This window comes from Phascolarctos cinereus, unplaced genomic scaffold, assembly GCF_003287225.1.
Source record: "Phascolarctos cinereus isolate Bilbo 61053 unplaced genomic scaffold, phaCin_HiC Scaffold_726;HRSCAF=1367, whole genome shotgun sequence".
Classification (NCBI taxonomy): Eukaryota; Metazoa; Chordata; class Mammalia; order Diprotodontia; family Phascolarctidae; genus Phascolarctos; species Phascolarctos cinereus.
In genome coordinates, this window is record NW_027556098.1 from 423,930,817 (window position 1) to 423,951,625 (window position 20,809).

At 46.5% G+C, this 20,809-nt stretch overlaps 1 protein-coding gene across 4 annotated transcripts; it reads left to right on the forward strand.

The window, feature by feature from the left end:
- Window positions 1-481: 481 nt before the first annotated feature.
- LOC110197891 (uncharacterized) lies at window positions 482-19,943 on the forward strand. Of its 4 annotated transcripts, none has more exons than XM_020971939.2 (5): window positions 482-677; window positions 9,537-9,628; window positions 10,798-10,924; window positions 12,766-12,861; window positions 17,142-19,943. In XM_020971939.2, exons 2-5 carry the CDS (start codon window positions 9,578-9,580, stop codon window positions 19,382-19,384), a joined length of 2,517 nt encoding a protein of 838 aa, XP_020827598.1. In that variant the 5' UTR covers window positions 482-677; window positions 9,537-9,577; the 3' UTR covers window positions 19,385-19,943. The 4 variants fall into 4 exon arrangements, with proteins under 4 accessions (XP_020827598.1, XP_020827599.1, XP_020827600.1 ...); XM_020971940.2 differs by having other exon boundaries at window positions 9,542-9,628; XM_020971941.2 differs by lacking the exon at window positions 482-677 and adding an exon at window positions 9,727-9,834 and having other exon boundaries at window positions 6,888-9,628.
- Window positions 19,944-20,809: the final 866 nt, after the last annotated feature.

Here is a 20,809-nt window from a genome sequence, read left to right on the forward strand (position 1 = left end):
ACGCGACAGACTTAGGTGAAGGGGCTTGCCCAGGGTCTGCATTTGAACCCAGGTCTTCCTGACGTGCAGCGCTCGGCCCGGCCCCCCGGCCAACAGCAGTGGAGATCTTCCTAAAAGATCTCCTTTTAGGAAAGGGCTCGATAGAAACTGTCAATCCGGGGGACAGACGGGCCCTCAGGCTGTCACCCCTCCAAGGCCAAGGCCAAAGCTGGGGGCGGGGTAGTACAGGGTCGCCCTAGACCGAGGTGGGTCAAGCAGACGCAACGCTCCGCGCAGTGGCCCCGCCTCCGATCAGCGCGCAGGCGCACTCGAGGCGCTCTAACGGGAACGCGGAGCCTTCTGGGAGATGGAGTCCGAGGGCGCGCCTGGCGGAGCGGGCCAGGCGGGGGCGTCCCGCGCCTTCCTGCACCCGGACTCCATCTCCCAGAATGCCTCGGGAACGCCTCCAGCCCGTCCGGGGCGGATGCCACAGGCCCGGTGTATGTTGGGAATCGTCCTTACGCGTCCCGGCCCTGCGGTCCTTCCGGCCCTGAGAGTGAGGCACAGCGTTGTCCCGAGAGTCCCGACAGCCGGACTGGGCTCGGTTGAGGCCCCGGGAGTGCGCAGGCGCAGCCCCGTCCCTGCGCCCCCTGGCGGAGCAGCTAGAGGAGGGAACGCGCGCCTGGCGCCCGCTGGGGGTAGGTACTGAGCCAGCGTGCGGGTGTGTGCGTGAGAGTCTGTGACTGAGGGGGGAGGGGAGGAGGTGGCGTGCTTAGGTGACCCCCTCCCCGCACCTCTAAGGGTAGCTCTTGGTGCTTTAGTGTGGTCAGATCAGTCACCCCGTGTGCTGCCCCAGCAACAGTAACAGTCGGTAGTAGTAATAGTAACAAAAAACAGTAACAGTAACGAGCACGTACCGCATTGTAACGCTTGCAGAGGCGAACTCCTTTGATAACCGCAACAACCGTGGGAGGGAGGGAGGGAGATGCTGTGATGACCCCCATTTTGAAGTTGGAGAAACTGAGGCAAACGGGCGCAGCAAAAGTGATCCCATGGAAGCTGTCCATGGTGTTTTCTTGGCAAAGATTTGGGAATGGTTTACTATTTACTTCTCCAGCATGTTACCATCTTACAGAGGAGGAATTGAGGCAAATAGGGGGTAAGTGACTTGCCCAGGGTCACAAAGCTAGAAACTGGATAGACAGGACTTGAACTCAGATCTTCCTGGCCCAGAGGCCAGACTTGAACCCCAGTCATCCTGCTGTTCCTCAGGGGTCGGCAGAGGGTCTCCAGGAGGTCACCACCCTGGGCTCTGATGCCACCCAGCTGGAAAAGCTTTGGGGTCTGGACATAGGTGCTAAGCCTTACCCCTCCCTCCTGTGGTCAGATTGTTGGGCCACAAAATGGAGTGACATCATGGGCTAGGCCATGGGGAAGGTTTGCTATGTGTGTGGGGGAAGAAACCTCTGGCGTCCATACTGAGTCTGGACCCGTGGTTTCTCCAAGGTGGGTCATGTCTGAAGAGAAATCCCTTCTCCAGTTCAGACCGGCCATTGCTCTGTAACTTAGGGACACGGCTTAATGCCAGGTCTGCTCTTCCATTGGTCCTCTTGTATGTGTGCCCCATTGGGTGTGGCCCTGACTCCCACTCCTCACCAGGCTCTCTCACCCCACTTGCACCCACCCCAGTAGGTGTGGTTATTCCACAGAGAGGTGGTGATCACAAGGCTACAACTCACTCTCACCTTCCTAGATCTAACCTTTTTTGTGGGAGGAGATGTACTGTAGCTCTTGGGTCCCCACTGGTATACTTCTCATTTTTAAATAATCAGCCAAAACAACACCAGGGTGTGTATGAGGCAGATGGTGAAGGAGTCAGTGAGCTGGTGCCAGTTCCTCATTTGTAAAATGAGCTGGAGAAGGAAATGGCAAACCACTCCAGTATCTTTGCCAAGAAAACCCCAAATGGGATCACACAGGGTTGGAAGCAATGAAACGCTGGAACAAAACAAAACAATAAAATAAAATAAAATGCTCATTCTGCCAGAACTTGGTCTCAGTCAGGGCCCAGTGGAGTCTAGGTATCATAGGTCTCAGTGTGACATTCATGTCCCTGGTCTTTCTGTCTCTCCCTCACTGTCAGTAGCAGGGTAATTCTCAAAGGGGTGTAAGTGACCACTGCCCCCATAAATGTGCAGGACCAGAACCTAAAGGCTCTCCATGTTCCAGCTGCGTCGTTCTTCCACAAGCTCTAAACTGAGTCTAGGCTAATGCTGCTAGACTAGTTGATACCTAGAATTTTGTAGCATTGGTGGGTAACAGAAGTCCAAGTGGAAAGATTATTGGATAGCCAAACTGGCCAGCTTCCAGTGCCCCCACTCAAACTTAAACATGCCGCAACTCAAGTCATGGGATAGAAAAGCATCATACTGATCCCTAAATATGGGATCTGCTGCCACCAAGAGCCAAAGAGGATGGTCAAGGTCTGAGCCTCATTCTTGGTTGTTGGGGGCTTCAGGGCCAGTTTATTTTTGGCTACTTCAGGGATGTCCCTCTGGGCCTCTGCCCATTATGGCTCTGGGAACTTAACCACTTAGGATGGTCCTTGTATCTTATCTGTGTTAACTGCCTACCCATCTTCTAACATTTATCCTCAGGGCAGTGCCCATTTTTGCCTCTGTTTATTCCACTATAATAATATCATCAGTACAACATCTGTAATGTCAGAGTCAAGTCGGAGCTTGGCCATTGTCCATCCTGTATCTGCATGGAAATTGCTTCTGTGGGGATGGGCCGCCATCTGTCTGGAGCAGCTGTGAAATCTCCCCAGCAGAATATATCGAATGGCCGAGTAAAGCTATTCTAATAGAGCTCCTTGGTGTTCCTGCTGTGTCTGCTAGGTGGGCATGGCGTGGTCAGAAAGGGAGTCCGTGGGGAAGCCTCCCAGGGCAGTCCGCCTTCCACAACGGACAATTTGGATGATCCAGGCTTCTAAAGAGTGTCCAGTATTCCGCTGATACTGACCTCCAGTGCCGGCAAACTCCCTCTCACTATTCATCTGCACCTCTGTCTTCAGGTTCCTGGGCAGATGCAGGCCGTTTCCACCAAGTGTGTCCCCACTACCCCCACCCTCTTGTGGGTGAGAGTTCCTGTCACTTTAAGGACCAGCCAAGATTTAGAATCGTCTGTCCTCTTGGGGTTAATTTCTTGTTCCTGAGCAGCCCCGGGAAGGGTTGGGTTTGAGGGGCAGCCTTTCTGCTCCAAGCTGAATGCCAGCTGGGCGCCCTTGTGACCACGTGGCCCATCCCGGCAGCCCTTTCCCTTCCCAGAGCCAAAGCTCCCAACGCTCCTCCAGGTTTGCTGTGGTGCGTTTGGATGAAAAGCAACCGTGGGCACGGCCGGATTGCTTCTCACAAGGGGAGGAGGAGGGGAGAGAGCCGCTAAGAGAGGCAGTCCTGGTCTGTGCCTGCAGCTGGCACCAGTCATGGTGCAGAGGGGGGGGAAGAGGCAGATCCATGCTCCGGGCTCACATTGACGGAGAGCTTTCGACAGAGAGCAGGTATGATGCCAGTATGAGAGTGCCCTGTTGTCTGTAAGACCAGGGAAGTGAAGGTGTTCTCTAAGGTGCCTGAGAAGGGGTAGGGAACAAGGGGCAGGGAAGCAGGGAGCCTCAGGGTGCCAGTCTAGCAGAGGCTAAAGAGAGCAAAGGCCCAGTCTCTGAATTTTTTAGTCTTGGCATCCTGAGGAGCTAGAGCCATGCCATGCAAGCTAGTTTTCAGGGTCTGCAGTTCACTAACTGAAGGCAAATCTAGGATAATCACAACATAACAGCCTGTGCATGAGCCTGGCTTACACTCTTCCTACCACCAAGGGGGAGATGAGCACAGACTTAGAGAAATCCAAGAGTGAGGCACGAGTAGGAAACCATGTGCCTGAGGCAGCTGACAGCTTTGGGCAAAAGGCCTTCTTGACCTGGTTGTGTAATGTGCTTTGGGCAGAACCAGTCTTCTCCTGGATCTGTCCAGGCTCCTGGATACAAATCTGTGTCTCTGCTACTTTTGGGCTGCTACGGCAGAGGCCACTTAGCAGGGAGAGGCCCGAAAGCCTGTAGTCTACGTAGCTTCCCAGATCTGCTCTCTTGGCTGGGCATTGAGGCAGTGTTACCAGCCTTCAAAGAAAGGCCGTGCCTTTAAGCCTAGGATCTGCAGAGTTATTCAGATCTGCTCTCTGTTCCATGGGATTTTCCCTTCTGGAACCATTGAAATCGAGTCAAGTTAGGTCCACAAGCATTTGTTAAGTGCCTTCAGTGTGCTAGGCACTGTACTCAGCACTGGAGGTACAAAGAAAGGCAATAAACAACATTCCTTAATCTCAAGGAGCTCACAGTCTAATGAGGAAGAACACATACAAACAGCTATATACAAACAAGATCTGTACAGAACAATGTGGTAAACACGGGGAAGGCTCCTTATATGAGGTAGGATTTTGTCTTGGGCTCGAAGGAAGCCAGGAGACAGAAATGTGGAGGTAGAGCATTCCAAGTACGAGGGACAGCCAATGAAAATGCATAAAACTGAGAGGTGGAAAGATAGCAACAAGGCCAGTGTCACTGTATTGCAGAGTATGTTAGGGGGATGGTGTGGGAGAGGGTGGTTATGAGGTGTAAAAAGACTGGAAAGGTAGTGGGGAAGGCAGGGGAGCCACAGAGTTTATTGGAGAAAGGGGTGACATGGTCAGACCTGTGTTTTAGGAATATCAGTTTGACAGCTGAGCATAGAATGAATTGGAGAGAGGAGAGAGACCTGAAGTAGAGAGAGCACCCAGAAGGCTATTACAACAGGCTAGGAATGAAGTGATGGGGACCTGCGCCAAAGTGGCAGCCATGTCAGAGCAAAGAAGGGGAGGTATGCAAGAGATGTTATGAAGGTAAAATCTACAGCACTCCGTAACAGATGGGATAGAGGAGATAAGAGAAAGTAAGGAGTCAAGGGTGACAACTGATTTCATGAACCTGAGCGGCTAGGAAGATAATAGCATCCTCCACAGTAATCAGAAAGTTAGGAAGAGGGGAGAGCTTGGCAGGAAAAGAGAATGAGCTTAATTTTGGACATGTTGAGTTTAAGATATTTAGGACACCTAGTTCAAGATGTCCAATATGCAGTTATAGATGTGAGTCTGGAGGCTAGGAGGGGAGTTATGGCTCGATAATTAGAAGTGAGAATCCTAATCATTGAATCCATGGAAAGGCAGTAAAGGGTAATGTAGGCAAGCTTCTCGGGAATTTCTCCTCTTGAGTTGTAAATGGCACTAGAGAGCAAGGCAGCCTTTTCCTAGTAGGCTTTTCAATCTGCAGAGGATCCTACTTTCCCCAGTTAGCTCTCAGCATTAAAGTCTTCCTCCAATCAGAACAGTTCTTCACATCAGCTATAGAGCCAGCGTTTCTCTAGTGTGCTGATGTCAGCTGGGTCATGTTTCTCTTGGCATCTCATCTCTGTCCCCTTCTGCGTCCTTTCTCCTGGTGCCTTGGTTACCATAAGCAGCTTATCTTACTGCCTTCTCCCTTCTAATGCTCTGACTACCCATGCTTCTGCTACCTCTACTCAGGACCTTCTGGCTTAGATTGAGAAATCCAAAATTCCTGTTTCTGTTGTATGTAGCACAAATAGCCAATAGGAAATTATTCTGTGGTTCCCCAAACAGTTCTTTGATTTAGAGTTTCCCAGCTGTAAACCTCAAGATTTTTAAATAGTCATATGGAAAGCAGCCACTGGGAGACAATGCACTGAAACCAGAAGTTAAGTACTTGTGCTTGTGAGAAGCAAGCTGTTTTTCTCTTAGGTCTTCCCAGAGTTCTGTTTCTCTGGGAGCTATTTTTCTGTGTTTCTCATGAAAATGTCCTTTGTCCCTTTCAGTAAATAAAAGGGAAAATACATTTTTGTTGCTGTTCACTCGTTTTCAGTCATGTCTAATTCTTCATGACTCCATTTGAGATCCTGGCAAAGATGCTAGAGTAATTTGCCATTTCCTTCTCCAGCTTATTTTACAGGTGAGGAAATTGAGGCAAACAGGATTAAGTGACTTGCCTAGAGTCCCACAGGTAATAAGTGACTGAGGCCAGACTTGAACTCGAGAAGAGACGTCTTCCTGACTCTAGGCCTACCACTTTATCCACTGCACCACCTAGCTGCCCAACTAGGAGTCTAGACCTTGCCTAATTAAGGAGTGGGTGCATCTGCCTTGACTCAGTGCTGGAGGCTGATGCTCATTCTCAGATAAGTGGCTGGAAATACCAAGAGCAGCCCCTTCCCCTGGACAGTAACAGTAATAATGCCTAACATTTGTCAAGTGTGGGGCATTTATTTCACACCTATTCCCTCACTGCAATCCCACCAGCTGCTACCTGGGAGCCCAAACAGCCTCAGACCTGCCTCACTGACTTGGTTCTGACAGTACCTACTGTTCCTGAACATCCTTGGTGCAGGCACCCACATTCAGTGTTTTCCTGATCCAAACAGAAATATGAGAACACTCCCCTGGACATCCAGGAAGCCCATAAACACTTCAGCAAGAAAAGACACACACACACACTCACACTCTCACACACACAAACACACACTCACACTGTCACACACAAACACACACACACTCATACATTCACACTCACTAGATCATCATCCACAGAAATGACCAGACTCCTAGAATCCCAGCAGGATGGGAAGGGGGTAGGGGAAGAGAATGTGACAAATTTCGTCAGTATAGGAAATCCCCAGTGTGAAAACGCCATTGTCTGATAAAAACCAATAGCTCCTCTCTCCCTCACAGACTTACAGAACTCCTGGGGTACAGAAAGCAAAGTCTTCCTCAGATCACTCAGGTAGTAGGGATCAGCAGGAGAACTTCAGCCTGGTCTTCCTGGCTGCAGGCCAGCCCTCGGTCCACTACCTCACAGGCTTCCTTTCCAATGATGGTAACAGAACCGTCACAGTGGACACTTATGTGGCCCTCACAGACATGCAGAGCACTCCACAAACATGAGGCAATAACACCTCGCCTGATAAGAGGACGGGGGAGTTGAACTGATTTACCAAGGGATTAGGGCAGGGAAAGGAGAGTGTAGCTAGGAAGGGGAGATGGCCTAGGAGAGAACTGAAGGCTCAAGGGACTAGGGGTCACAGTGCGAATGAAGAGCAGGGTTTGGTGTGGGAAGGCAGAGGGAGAAAAGGAAATCCAATAGATTATGATCAGATAAGGGAATTTTCAGAATTCTTGAATATGGAGGTGATTGGTTATTGTCTTTCTTTCTTGAAAAAGACCAAAATGACATCACTATGTTGGAGTCAAGGTACGGTGTGTCCTGCTGTGGCTGATCAGACAATAGCAGTATGGGTGATGGTGAGATCAAGGGTACGAGCATCTTTATATGTGGCTGAGGTGGGGTGGGGAAGTAGCTTGTGAGAATTAAGGTTGGGTTGTCTGAAGAAGAGTCAGTATGTTTGTTGAAGTCCTCTAGTACGAGGGCAGGAGTGAGGAGGAGGGGAACATTGTGAACCAGATACTGAACTTACTGAGAAAGGAACGTGTGTGGACAATGGCTGTTTGGATGTTGATTACCAACCAGAGGTAGACTTCGTGAACCTCAGAGGGGGAGAGGCGACTGAATGATGGTGCCAAGGAGACAGCCTGGAGGCAGCAGCGGCGAACAAGGAGCGTTCCCCGTTACAGCTTTGACCAGGAGATTGAGTGAAGATGCAGCCAGGACTGGAGAGGGTGTCCAGGGAGGCCGTGTCATTAGAGAGGAGCCCGGTCTCAGTGAGAGCCCCCAGATACAAGGAGTAGGAAAGGAGAAGATATGAGATGAAGGCAAGGGTGTTGCCTACAGAGCAGGCATTCCAGAGGGCACCACAGAACGGGTAGCTTTGGGTTGGGACATTGTTGGGGAAGGGGAAAGTTGAGTAGAATGGAAGCAAGAGACCAAGCCCAGCCCGAGGCAGGGCAGTATGGGCCACTAAGAGAGTGTATACTCTGAATTTCCTAATAGGGAATGAGGGGCAGAGAGATGCGAAACTTAACCCTAACTGTGCCACCACATAAAAGCAGATAGGGAAGGTGGGATCACCCAGTCTCTGGGTCAGTTAAACCTTAGCATACATGCATCCTGGGGGCTGGGACCAAACCATTCAAACCAGGTTCTACTCCTTCACAGAAGGAGCATAGGACAAAAGGAGGAGACCCAGGACAAAGCCTTGGGAGACACACATGGTTAGAGAGGTTGACACAGATGAAGAATGAGCAAAAGAGACTGAGAAGGAATGGTCAGACATATAGGAGAAGCAAGAGAAAAGAATGTCACAAAAATCCAGAGGAAGAGTATTCAGGAGAAGGTGATTTACTGTGCCCAATGCTACAGAGATTGAGGAGGATGAAGATGGAGAAGAGGTCATAGATTTGGCAATTAAGACACCATTGCTAACATGAAAGACCACCCAAACCAGCCACCAAGTGGATAATCCTAAAGCTCAACCCTGACCATGTTATTCTCTTGCTACTTTAGTGAACTTTAGTTTTGAAGTTTTAGAACTTTAGTGGCGCTAAATCTACTCTAAATTAAAATACAAAAACCTCTGTTAGGCACTTAGCCCTTCACAGTTTGCCTCAATCTATCCATTCCTATTGCTTTCCCGTTATCCCCACCACCAGCCACTTGCTGTTCCCTGTTCAGGACAGTGCGTGCTCTATTTCAGGTCTTCTGTCAGGCTGCCCACATGCCTCGAATGCTGCCTTCCTCACAGCTGCCTCTAGCAGTCCAGAGCGCCCTTCACAGGCCCCTTCCTTCTCAAAACCTTTCCTAAGATTCCTGTTGCTGTTGCTCTGCTTCAAATTAATTTGCATGTGGTTTGCATTTGCTTATCTGTATGTATACTCCATCACCCCAGTGGAATGATGGCTCCTTGAGGGCAGGTACTTGTCTTGTCTTTGTGCGTCTGGCACCTGATGGGTACTTAATCCACGCTCCCTAGTTATACTGAACTTTATTCCCTCTCAGAGAGGAAGGAGGGAGGAGAGGGAAAATGCAAATACAAAGCAGTATGGAAATGAGCTCAAGGAATTTGAAGAGGTTCACGTTGACTGTCTGAGCTTAACTGAATAAAATAGAACAAAGGTCTGCAGCCAAGAGAAAGTGGAAGAGATGGTATTGTAGGGTCAGCAGAATTTGTAGCCAGGAACAGTAGAGAAAGTGGAGGAAAAGGTGTCAAATACCTTCTGGTGTGACCCGAACCAGATTAACTGGGAAGTAGTTAACGAGTAAGTAAAAATACAGTGGAACATAGATAAAGTTAATATGTGGTTTTCTAAGTCAAGATGTGGCCCATAGTGATCCTTATGTATGGTTTAGTGACCCTTATTTCTATTTGAGTTTGATACCGTGGATCTAGAGGGTAGAGTTGACGAAACGTAGTGGCCCAGCGGTGAGGTGAGGTGGGGATGCTGGTGGGGATTTTGTTTAGCACCTGGCAGGCAGGGTTGGTCTCTACCATGACTTCTTTCTTCTTGTCCAGTTCAGTCTCCTCAATATTCTGCCATTCCCTGAGACTGGAGTATGGAGGGTGAGGAGGGAATGACTTCTGGGTTCCTGATATCCAAGCTTCAGGTGAGTTCAGGTTTATCCTCTCTCCTGAAATACTATATCATTTATAAGTATATAAAACCATCTCTTTTCCTTATCTTTGGTGGTCTTTGTACTCCCAGGTTCCTTCTAGGACCTCAAGCATCCGTGATTTTCTCTGGTTACTTTAATGGTTGATACAGAGGTTATATATCATTTCAGTTGGAATGTTAGCAAGTTTCACCATTAAGGTATGTGATTTGATGAGGATTTTTTTTAGCATTGGTGTCTGATGGAAGTTGGATTCCTGAATGTGGACTGAAAAGTTACACTGTATGACCTCAAAGGTGTCTTCCTACTTTTAAGAGATTTTTTTCTCTTCCAAATTAAATATATGAGAGAAAGTGGAACCAATATTGGACAAGATGGCAAGAATTCGTAATCATCTAGAAATAGATTTCTGTAAACACCAGATGACAAAAGGAAAAGCCTAAAATGAAGAAAAAATTGTTAATCATGGAACTGGAATTCCAAACATTACAGCAGAAAGGGCACAAAGAGTTGTCACGTGTCAGAGCAAGCAACAGATGTCTGCTAAGCATTTGCTATACACCAGACAGTGTGCTAAGTGCTCGGGATGCCAATGTGAGCGAAAAGAAAAACGTTCCCTGATTTCAAGAGGAGAATAGGAGATTCCAAAAGACAAAACAAATCAGGGGGTGGAAAGGGGCAGGGTACCCCACGGGGATATGGTGGCAAAGTTTGTAGACTCAGAAGCACGGCTGGGAGAGAAATGAAGCACAGCTGGCTTGGGCCTTTCTCGAAAATGGAGGCCTTGCAAACAGCTCACCTGTGACAGAAATGGGCCAGCGTGGTGAGGGGACTGTTACAAGGCACAGAGGCCCCAAGTGATAAGAGACATTCTAAGTGACATGGCAGTGGCATTGTGGTGGCAAAGCCCATAGAGTCAATTGGTTGGGTGGAGAAATCAGCTGGAAATCAGAAACCCCTCAGGTAGGAGGGGAGCAGAGGGCTGGGTTAGTTAACTTTTTGGCAGTCACGATTTCACTTTGTGTTGCGGTCAGTGGTCAGATCAGTTCTGCCTCCATTGGATGTTACTTCATTCAGGCCCTGCTCCACCACTTTGTAGTATCAGGTGTGGACTCAGCTCCTCAGCTGGGTGAGATACGAGTAGAATCTGTTGGATGTTTCAGGAATCAGTAACATTCAAGGATGTGGCAGTGGAATTCACCTGGGAGGAGTGGAGACATCTGGAGACTGCTCAGAGAGACCTGTACCGACGTGTAATGATGGAGAACTATAAGAACTTTGTCTTCCTGGGTAAGTCCAGTGTGACCCTTGCGTTATGCCACCAACAAGAATAATAATAACAGTAATCTGCCCACTGGTAGGTCATGATTCAGTTTAATTCTTTGGACATTCATTAAGTGCCTGCTATGTGCCCTGCCCTGTGCCAAGCACTGGGGATCCAAAGAAGAGAAGGACAGACCCTGCCCTCAAGGAGCTTATAATCCAGTGAGGGAAAACATCACCCAAAAGCAAGCTGGAGGTTGGGGAGAGGCCCTCATGGGTACCATGTTCCATGGAGTTGTAAGCAGCGAGCTGCAGATGGAACATGAGGAGAAAGCTGGAGAGTCCAGACAACAGCCCTCTGTAAAGGAAGGCTCAGGGAGGTCTTTAGCACTCTACCTTCCGGCCTTCCGATCAGGAAGATTTGGGCATGGGGAAGAAGGGGAGGGGTTCTGAACTCATCATGAGGGAACATTCCAGACTGTGTGTCAGGTGGAAAGGTTCAGAACCCTTGATAGCCAGTAGAAAGAATGTTTCCCCTTCCTATTCTCAGGTGAAATGTCTTTCACAGTAAAAATGGAAGTCCATAGCTTTCTCGTGCTGGCTCTGAGGATGGAGCCTTTGGACTCCTTGTTTCTTCACAAGAAAGTTTCTTGGTAATGTCCCCAGGGCACTTGGCTGCTTCCTGCAGGAAGCCCTCCCTGTCCCTCCTTTCCCACAAACGTTTCTCCAGGCACTTTGCTTGGAGCACTCCTCTGCATGGATTTCACTGTCTGCAGACTGGAAGCTCCCTGAGGGTAAGCAAGGACTATGTCTTAGCTAAATTGTGTACCTCCCCTGAGACCTCCAAGAATTAGAACCTGTAGATGATACAGCTCTGGTGGAAGGGGGAGTCGGGATCCCAGGAGATCCTTGACAACGGGTCAGCGTTTGGCTGAATCCAGGAGGATGAAATCCAGTAGGACCTATGTAAAGTCCTGCATTTAGTTGCAGTCACCTTCAGAAGGACAAGACATGGAAGGCTTGGGGTGGCCGCAGTTTGTCTGGAAAAGCTTCAGACTTTTAATGGGCGCACACAGTGTAATGGGGCAGCCAACGCCTGTGAATGCAGTGTTGGGCTGCAGGCAGAGGGGCAGGGCCACCAGCAATAAGGAGGGGCCGGTCCCTGTCTACTTTGCCCTTATTGGTCTCATCCGGAGGATTGTGCTCATCTCTGGGACCTTGATAAGGGTCCAGAGGCAAGCAGACAGGGTGGGGGAGGGCATTGAGTCCGTCATACCATGATCAATTGAAGGAAATGGGAATTCTTAGTCTGGAGCAAAGAAGACTTGGGAGGATCCTGATAGTTCTGTCAGGTGTTGGAGGGCTGCCCCACAGCCCTTTGAGGTGTGTTTGACCCAGAGGGCAGAACCAAGGCGTCAGGGACCAGGAGGAAAGGTTTGATGTCAAGAAGTTTGCTGCCAGGCAAGCTGGCCCAGGCTTCCCTCTGAGGCTTAGGCTCCGCCTCCTTGAAGGGCTTCTGGCAGAGGCCAGATGGCATGAAGGGGATTCCTTTCCAGGAAGCGTTTACCTACATAGGCCCAGGGCTCTTCTCCAATGCTGTGATTCTGAGAAAACCCAAACAAGCCCTGGAGAGACACTAGAAGGCATGCAAAGGGTTTGTCTGACTCGGGATGGTCAGGTGAATTGAATTTTTTTCTGAGCCTAAATTTGATCTGAGACCCATTCTTCCTTGGAATTCAATACAGAGCATGCTTCAGAGGCCCCTCGTACAGCTACCCTTTCTTAGCTACCGGGCTTTCCATGAAGAAAACCGAGCTCTAAGGTATCTTCCAGCCCCTTTACATCCTCATTTCCATTCCTGTGACTAGGGCTGCCTGTTTCTAAACTGGACGTGATCTCCCTATTGGAGAGAGGAGAGGCACCATGGATGCCCGAGGGAGGAGTGCCAAGCAGATGCTGTCCAGGTGAGTGGGTGATGAGACACCACGTAGGTATCTTTGCAAGGACGGGCTCAGCTGCTCAGTACCAGACAGAGAGATCCCAATGACCCCTCAGCCACCTGGGGCTGAAGTCCAGCACGAGCTCCCTTTTTCACAAGGGTAGCTTTCTTTCCATATTTACCTCTCTCAGAACGAAACATTTCCTCCCCTTTGTTGGTTTTTAAATTCATCTTAAATTCCCTGCCATCAGTAAAAACATTCATATCTATGAATGTCTTTAAGCTTTTAAATGTCTTTTGTGTTTACATCACTTCCAGTTCCAAATGGTCAGTGCCACTGCCTCCACCCCCACCTGCCCAGAGAGTCATCCCATGTAACAAAGAACTGAAAGGAAAGAGAGTGAAAAAGTGGGTCAGCAAAACATTCCCCCTCCCTGGTCCCCCAGATCTGCGGAAAAGGGAGGAGGCGTCATTTCTGGTCCCTGCTTTAGGACTCAGCTGGTCATTATGACAGCGTCCTGTTTCTCCTTTTGGCTCATTTGCTGTAACCTCTGCATCGTGATTCTGTACTTCCCTTTGCACCAGTTTGTCAGTCTTCTTTTCCAGTGCCTGGAGGTACAGTCAGCTGGGGAGATTGGGAACGGCCTTGTGGAGGAGGTGAGGAAGCCCTGAGCTCTAGGAGGCAGAGGGGAGGCTGGAAAAGGCCTGAGAGCCAGCCAGCCTGCTATAGAGTCATGGAGAAGGACAGGAGATGGCTTATGAAGGACCGCAAGCAGGCCAGTTGGGCTAGACTGTGTGGAGCAGTGTGTGACCAAGGGGGATTGTAAGATCAGACTACTCTTGATGTTACAAAGACCTTCTGCCTTGTGGGCCAGGGCACCCTCTGTCCAAAGGACATTGGCTCTGGGCTCACACAGAGCAGGTTCAGTCCTGGAGTAGCCAAGCCCCAGAAAGAGAAGTTGGGCTGCCCTCTGGCTTCTTAACCCCACTCTAAAACAAAGTGTTTTAGAACAGTCTCTTCAACAAAGCACTGGCGGGTTCATGTCCAGAGTCTCTCCAAGATGAATCATGAGGAAGATATTCAGTATACGGAGCAGCCTCTGCTCAGGGAACGAAACACAAAGCAGAGGAGGAAGCACGAAATCAAGGTCAAGTTTAGGTGTGTCTGAGCTAGTGCCCAGGGCCTGGCTGGCTGCAGGAAGGAGGCAGAGGAAAGGTTCCCCTTGACCCTCAGGCTCAGTCCAAGGGAGAGTGGCCAGAGTCTCTAGCCCCGTGTTCAGCAGAAAGGACTCTCTTTCAATTCCAAATGTTTCCCTCCCTGGGCGGGGGGAGGTATTCCCTGTAACAAAAAATATAAAAGGCAAAAATAGAAAGTGAAGTTCCATTTAAATATCTACAACTTGCATGAAGTTCCTGAAAGTAAATTTGCCATGCCAGTGATCCCCATTGAGAAATATAGATGTTCAAATATGTGAACCAGCTTTAATAACAACCACAGCAATCACAGTTAGTATTTATGTAGTGCCCACTTTGTGGCAGGCACTGTGCTCAAGACTTTACAAATATCATCCCATTTCATCCTCACAACAACCCTGGGAGGAAGGTTGAGATTATTATTCCCATTTTGCAGTGGAGAAAACTGAGGCAAACAGGGAAAGTGACTTGCCCACAGTCACACAGCAGGGAAGTGTCTATGGTCAGAGTTGAACTCAGGTCTTCCTGACTCCCATAGCTAAGTAGTGGATAGTGGCCCTGGAGTCAGGAGGACCTGAGTTCAACTACAGCTGTGTGACCGTGGGCAAGTCATTAACCCTGTTTGCCTCAGTTTCCTCACCTGTCAGATGAGATGGAGAAGGGAATGACTGACCACTCCAGTGATTTTGCCAAGAAAACCCTGAAAGGGGTCACAGAGACTTGGACACAACTAATTTTAAATGACAAAGTGACTTCCTGACTCCAAGCCTAGTCCTCCATGCAGTGCGCCACTGAGCAAAATAAAAGTAACAAAAAGCAAGAGGCAGCAAGTGACTCCATTTACGTCAGTAAACTCCCATCCGTTAGCAGGCCTCACCCTCCCCAGAAGGCGCCTCGTGACCAGTGTCTCATTCCCCACCTTGCATCCTGGTTGCCATCATCATTCCTGATCATCTCATCAGGGGAGATACAGCTGGTGTGTTTCTTTGGTCTTCATGACTTCACTGTCATCAAAGCGTACGCCATTCTTTTGGGGCCACCCTCTTCTTTCTTGACCTTGCACCTGTTTTTTAAATTCTTCCTCGTCATCATTTTGCTGAATATTTATTCCACTGCATTGCTGCATGTCATTGGCTTGCCCATTCCATGACTTGTGGACACCGAGTTTTTTTCTTAGGTTTCTTATAACCATTGATACTCTCAAGATTGTTTGTATAGCCATAGTCTTTTCATTCTTCTCAAGATGCCATTTTATAAGAAATATTTATGGTAAAGATTGTTTGCCTTTTCTTTCCTTTTTTCCCAAAAGATTGCTTTTTTTGCGGTGAATTTTATATATTCAAACTCTCTGTAATTTCTTCCTTTTGTTGAATAGATAAGAATACTTTGCCTCACCACAACTGAAACAGTCCATCGGGGGGACATTTGAACATGTAATGAAATATAGTCATTTTTAAAACTACAGAATTTCCTCCCCACTCCCAATAAAGTCGGATCTTATTCTGCCAAAAATACTCTCTGGGAAGAATAGACATCCTTTGGGATCCCTTGAGTAACTTAGGCACTCACATGAATAAGTCCACATAGACAGAACTCCTGTGATCAGGGCACACTCATGAATGGATAATAGAGACCTCCAGTGCTTCTGAGCTACAAAGGGCATTTAATGAGGTCCCTGAGCTTCCCTTTGCTGGGTCTGCTTCCACCGCTGGTGCACACAGTATGTCAGCCTTCTTAAACTCCATGTTGGGCATCACTTTTCTCCATTCCTGGTCACTGCTCTTGATTCTTCCTCATCTTCACGGTTGCAGCTGCCTTGAAGAGAACCTAACATTCTACTGGCAGTCCCTGGGGATGCTGTATTTAGTGAACCTTTCCCTTACAGAAGAGCAACATGTTTGTCAGCCAGCTCTGTTGCCTCCACCATCAGTTGTGAAGTTGTGGTCAGTAAGCCTCTCTCAGTCAGGGAAGAGCATCTTTTCAAGCAAATCAGTCAGGGGCTATAAACATCTTCCCCTGAGCCAAAGGTCTCCAAGAAGGTAGCATACGTACAAGCTAAAGTCACGTCTGCATGTTGAACTACTCTTATTTTCTTTGTCCTCAATCAATCAATGAACATTTATTAAGCATCTACTCTGTGCTGAGCACTGTGCTAAATGCTAGGGATGCAAAAAGAGGCAAAAGACAGACCCTGCCCTCAAGGAGCCTAAAATCCAGTTACAGTCTAACCTCCGACTTTATCCTTCCAGCTCTCATCCTCCTTATGATCATCAGCTCCCTTTCGTTCTTAGTACTCATCAGACTTCCTGACTGTACCAAGTAGCCCCAGTGCTCACACTCAAACAGAAAAGGGGCAGGGTCAAATTGTGATGAAAAAGTGGCTTTCAGTGTGTCCCTCTAATCTTCTATCATTTCTGTTCTTTTCAGATCCAATGTTTTTGAGAATTGTTGTTATAAAGTTTCCTGAAACATATTAGTTTCCTTTTTTATTCACAATTTGGGAGAAGCTCAGTGATTCTTAAAAGTTTCTGCAATTGCTCACCCAAATACATCCCTTCTGTGTGCTTAGGACTCGAGTCCATTTTCCAGTTGAATAATAGCATTAACCGGTTGTTAGTTTTTCCCCCCATCCTTTCTAGTTTCCCACTGTTCTGATGATAATTTTGTTTTCATTGAGAGTACTTGTGTCAGTGGCATCTGTTAGTGCCTTTAGAGCTTTGGCTTGTAGGCCATTTATCCCTAGTGGCAAGGCGTTCTGTGGCCCTTTCCTCAGCTCTCTTGTTTTAAGTCTATGTAAGCAGTGCTTGTTCCTCCTGGGCCAAATTGAGCATCATTCACCTTTATGCAAGAGACAGAGGGCAAAATTTGCTATAGAAGTTTCCTTTCCCTTAGCAGAGAAAACTATGATTAGCAACTTAAAAAGATGTTTATTGATATCTTTTGTTTTACATCACTTAAGCTTCTTTTTGTATGTCCCCTAGCCCCCTCCCAAAAATCCATCACTGATACGAGGTTTTTTTTTGGGGGGGTGGGGGAGGGTGGTGTGTGTTTAAAGGGTAGGGGGAGAACCAGCAAAACCAATGACTAGTGACTATTAAACTTTTCTTTCAGGTTCCCATACTCAGGAGACAAGATGTGAAACTCAGGAATCAGGATGGATACAGGGAATTAGCATGGGAGTATCATCTAAGAAAATACTGAAAGAGGACAGTTCCTGGCATTATGAAATGGGAGAAACTGGAGAATTTGATGTCATTTTAGAAATGCCGAAAGAGCGAGGATCTAGACAAGTAGCAGGCACCCACCGAACAACTTTTAATATAGTGAGCCTACCTCAATGTAATACATTCAGGAGAAGTTTTAGCCAAGCGTCTGGATTTGCTTCACCATGGAGTAGTGCTATGGGGAAAAGTCCCCATAAATATAAGACACTTGGTAAGAGCTTCAGGGGGATTTCAGACCTAATGAAAGGTAATACAGTCTCCATAGAGAAGAACCATTGTAAGTATAACACTTGCAGGAAGCCCTTCAGTTACCACTCAGATCTAATTAAATTTCATAGACTACATGCTGGGGAAAAGCTACATGAATACAGTGAAAGTGGAAAGACCTTTGGCAGAAGATCAGACCTTACTGGAGAGAAACCATGTGAAAGTAGTAAATGTGGAAAAGCCTTCATGGACAAGAGACCCTTGATTTATCATGAAGGAATTCATCCTAGAGAGAAACCCTTTGCCTGTAATGATTGTGGGAAAGCCTTCAGCAAGAAGGGACACCTTATTAGCCATGAGAGAATTCATACTGGAGAGAAACCCTTTGAATGTAATGATTGTGGAAAAGCTTTCAGCAAGAAGGGACACCTCATTAGTCATGAAAGAACTCACACTGGAGAGAAACCCTTTGAATGTATTGAATGTGGAAAAGGCTTCATACAGAGGGGAGACCTTAATAGACATCAGAGAACTCATACAGGAGTGAAACCCTTTGAATGTAATGAATGTGGCAAAACCTTCAGGGAGAAGGGAGCCCTTATTAGACATCAAAGAACTCATACTGGAGTGAAACCCTTTGAATGCAATGAATGTGGGAAAGCTTTCAGTGCAAAGGGAACTCTTATTATACATCAAAGAACTCATACTGGAGTGAAACCCTTTGAATGTAATGAATGTGAGAAAGCCTTCACAGAAAAAGGAGCCCTTATTAGACATCAAAGAACTCATACTGGAGTAAAACCCTTTGAGTGTAATGAATGTGGCAAAACCTTCAGTAGGAAAGTATACTTTATTAATCATCAGATAAGTCATACTGGAGTGAAGTCACTTATTTATAACGAACATAGGAAAGCTTCCAGTCCAAAGGCATACCATAATAACTGTCAGATATCTCATCCTGGAGTGAAGTCTTTTGATTATAATGAGTGCAACAAAGACCTGAATCTGAAGGGACACCTTGAAAGTCATCACAAAGCTCACACTGGAGGGAAGCTTTTTGAATATGGGAAAGCCTTTAGTGAGAAAGGATACCTTGAAAGTCATCAGAGAACTCACACTGGAGAGAAGTCTTTTGAATATGATGAAAGTGAAATAGCATTCAGTGAGAAGGGAAAACCTAGTAGAGATCAGGACACACATACTGGAGACAAACCCTTTGAATGTAATGAATGTAGGAAAGCCTTTATTGCCAGAGGAAGCCTTATCAGACATCAAATAACTCACACTGGAGTGAAACCCTTTGAATGTAATGAATGCAGGAAAGCCTTCAGCCAGAAAGTACACCTGATTAAACATCAGTTAACTCATACTGGAATGAAACCCTTCAGGTGTAATGAATGTGGGAAAGCCTTTAGTTTGAAGGGTCTCCTTGAAAGACATCAAAGAACTCATACTGGAGAGAAACCCTTTGAATGTAAAGAATGTGGGAAAGCCTTTAGTTTGAAGGGACACCTTGAAAGACATCAGAAAACTCATACTGGAGAGAAACCCTTTGAATGTAGTGAATGTGGGAAAGCCTTCAGTGAGAGGAGAACCCTTATTAGACATCAGAGCATTCATACTGGAGTGAAACCCTTTGAATGTAATGAATGTGGGAAAACCTTTAGAGCTAGGGGAACCCTTGTCAGACATCAGAGAATTCATACAGGTGTGAAACCCTTTCAGTGTAATGAATGTCGGAAGGCCTTCTCTCGGAAGGATGAACTCATTAACCATCAGAGAACTCATACTGGAGAGAAACCCTTTGAGTGTAATGAGTGTGGAAAAGCCTTCAGTCAAAAAATATACCTTGTTAACCATCAGATAACTCATACTTGCATGTTGTATCCTTCCAATCCAACGTGGTTAACTTCTCAGCATTAGTGGACACCCTTACTTATGAGATAAATTATCCTGATGAAAAACTTTATATATTGAATATGGGAAACTCTTAGGAAACATCAGTGAATTAATGTGAAAGACAAAGATTCTCAATTGTATGATGATGGAAATTCATCTGGGTGTCATAAACCCATATCCTAGAATCTATGCTGAATAACTGGGTAGATTAAATCATGTGGGGGCATAGTCATCTTTTGAAAAGTCAAGTTGGTAACAAATGTCACCAGTCACCATATTGTATGGAGTTTTCAGAGATTAAAAAAAAAAAGACTGTCTTTCCTTGCCAGTCTTTGCTGTAACACACCAAAGATGCTATTAGGTGGCAATAGAGTTTCTTAATTTGTGAATCAAGTGGGCCCAATTTTGGCAAAACCACTGAAATTTCTTATACTTGATCAGCTCTCTCAATTTTTTTTTGTTTTCCTTTTTATTCCAAATTACTCATTAACAAAACATTTGTTTGAAAAGCATTAGCATATGTGAAACAGTAATCTTTATTTACACTTTGTTAAATAAAGTAAATGTATATTTGCTTCCACAAGATGACAACAAATAAGTTTGTTTGCTTCCTTGTTGCCTTCTGAAATCCTTTTTTTCCCGTGCATTTTTCTAGATGATTTTGATGTTTACACAAAATCAGAGTGTTTTTTCTCGTTCTGTGCTCTTCACTCTGCATCATTTCATATAAATCTCACTTACCACTTGAAGATTCAAAGATGGAATGACACATAGTCCTTGGGATTAAAAGAATTTATAGATTACTAAGAGAGATAACTTATTCACAGATACCTTTAATAGAAGTTATAATGGCAAAAGAGAGGGCCAAACTGTTAAATTATTCTGGATTCAAACTGCTCTCTGCCTATCCCTGGAACAAGTTTCTATCCAGTTCATATGTTGTTTCCATTTTGCATCGCTACAACTTGCTGTCTGCATTTTCTCTCAGGCATGAACTCTCCTAGGGTCATGGAATTATCAAGGTTAGAGCCAAGAAGGAATGTAGAGATCATGTTGTCCAGCCACCTCATTTTATGGCTGAGGAAAATCAGGTCCTAGGTGATGGGAGCTGTCCAAGGGTCCAAAGATAGTAAGTGTCAGAGATGGGATTTGGATTGAGAACTCCTAATGTACCAGTAATTTTGATTCTTCTGAGATTATGGAGTTCCAAAAGTCACAGTCCCTATATCATGAATCAGAAAATTGTTAAGGAAGTAGGCTTTCATGACAATGAGTAGCTTGGTAGCATTGAAAGTCATGCAAATATTCTCAATCATGATTCATCCCTGTCTCCAATTCATACCCATCTCTCACTCCATTGGAACTCACTGTCTATTCTAGTGTGTGCGTTTGCTCTGAATATATGAGCTAATTAATTTTGAGAATCCCTAGTGTGAAACTCCTCTTCAC

Bases quoted from the DNA above. Each gene is read 5' to 3' on its own strand.
- LOC110197891 (XM_020971939.2), top strand. From the start codon at position 9,578: ATGGAGGGTGAGGAGGGAATGACTTCTGGGTTCCTGATATCCAAGCTT. The intron at 9,629-10,797 runs GTGAGTTCAGGT...TGGATGTTTCAG, and splicing joins TCCTGATATCCAAGCTTCAG to GAATCAGTAACATTCAAGGA. The intron at 12,862-17,141 runs GTGAGTGGGTGA...CTTTTCTTTCAG, and splicing joins GCCAAGCAGATGCTGTCCAG to GTTCCCATACTCAGGAGACA.